General features: G+C 34.9%; 1 protein-coding gene across 2 annotated transcripts in view; it reads right to left on the bottom strand.

Moving 5' to 3' along the window:
- Eif3a (eukaryotic translation initiation factor 3 subunit A) overlaps positions 1–1,491 on the bottom strand; it is a 52,393-nt gene that overhangs the window by 39,137 nt on the left and 11,765 nt on the right. For both annotated transcript variants that reach the window (XM_023708995.1, XM_023708996.1), the window contains exon 4: positions 269–432. In XM_023708995.1, the coding sequence (XP_023564763.1) occupies positions 269–432 (164 nt within the window). The remainder of the gene's footprint in view (positions 1–268; positions 433–1,491) is intronic.

Raw genomic sequence — 1,491 nt, 5'->3', positions numbered from 1 at the left:
GCTGGAGTTCGAACCTCACAACTCTCCCGCTGGCCAAAAGTGCCCTGAAGGCATTCGAGGAAAAAAAAAAAAAAAAAAAAAAACCTTATACCCTAAACTGTTACAACTTTCTTATTCAGTTATTTAATAACAAATAGTTATTAAATCTTATCAAAAACCTATCAATACAGGGAAAACTCAAGTGTGGGAAAGAGGAGGTAATCTGCACAATCTACTTCAAAGTCCACTTTTCAAATCAGTTTACTTAAGATTTCATAGTGCACTTTACCTTGCTGGGCAATATCATGGTAGAGGCGCTCTACTCGAGAATTGTTCCGAAGAAGATCCAGACACTGTCTGTATGATTCCCACAGGAACTTAACCCAAGGAGTTAAAAGTAACCTATCAGTACGATCCTGTGTGTCTTCCCCACTTACAGCACTTAGGAGAACACTATAATAACAGGGGACAAAAGCATTAGAAATCATTTTAGACATGATTTCCTACATTGCCACATGGTTTAAAAACTAACAATGATTGTACTAATAATTCCCATCAGTTTTTTGAAAATAGCAGTTAATGTCTAGAATTTTCACCCAGACTAATTATATGCTGATATCTCCAATCTGAGCAACTACAATGAGGACAGCAATGTGTAATACAAAACTCTCATCTTGGTCTTCTAAATATGTACCATTTCTAATGTCTTATCAATTACCATATTCTTTAAAATCAACTTTTTAAAAAATAAAAAGTTTTGGAAAAAATTAAGGTTTCTTGAAAGCAAACACTAATATTCAATTATTTGTCCAAGCCTGCATAACTGTATGTTAATCTGAGCAACACATGTGATGATAAAAATAATATAACCATTGACAATTAGCTATTCTTGGGCTGGTGAGATGGCTCAGTGGTCTAAGGCACCTACTTAGAACAAGCTAATCCAAGCAAGGCACAGGGACCTCGGTTCAATCCCCAGCACCACATGCTAGCCCGCCTGCCCCCTGGTGGGCTGAGCTGGCCACACACAAAAAAAAATTAAATAAATAAATATGAAAAAAAAATTAGCTATTCTTGTTTTGAAAATCTGTAATTACGTATTGTTGTATGTTAGCTTATTTCTGTCTTTTGTCTTTTTTTTTTTCTTTTTTTTTTTTTTTTTTGGTGGAACCAAGGATTGAACTCAGGTCCTTGTGCTTGCCAGGCAAGCACTTATTCCACTGAGCCATCTCCCTGTCCCCCCGTTTCTGTTTTTTTTTCTATTTGTTTTTTATTCTGCTTTTACTCTTCAAAATAAAATTATATTAGAAAAGAACTAGTTATTTTAGATTAGCATTATGACATTTTAAAAAATGCTAGCAAAAAAAAATTTTTTTTTAAGTTTCAACTATTCAAATAACGGAACTTAACAAAAAAAGGGGATACAGGGCCAAGGAGATAGCTCAGTAGAATAAGTGCTTGCCTGGCAAGTGCAAGGGCCTGAGTTCAATCCCTGGTTCCACAAAAAAAAAA

Source organism: Octodon degus, unplaced genomic scaffold (assembly GCF_000260255.1).
Source record: "Octodon degus isolate 3935 unplaced genomic scaffold, OctDeg1.0 scaffold00010, whole genome shotgun sequence".
Lineage (NCBI taxonomy): Eukaryota > Metazoa > Chordata > Mammalia > Rodentia > Octodontidae > Octodon > Octodon degus.
This window is presented reverse-complemented; position numbering and strand designations above follow the sequence as displayed.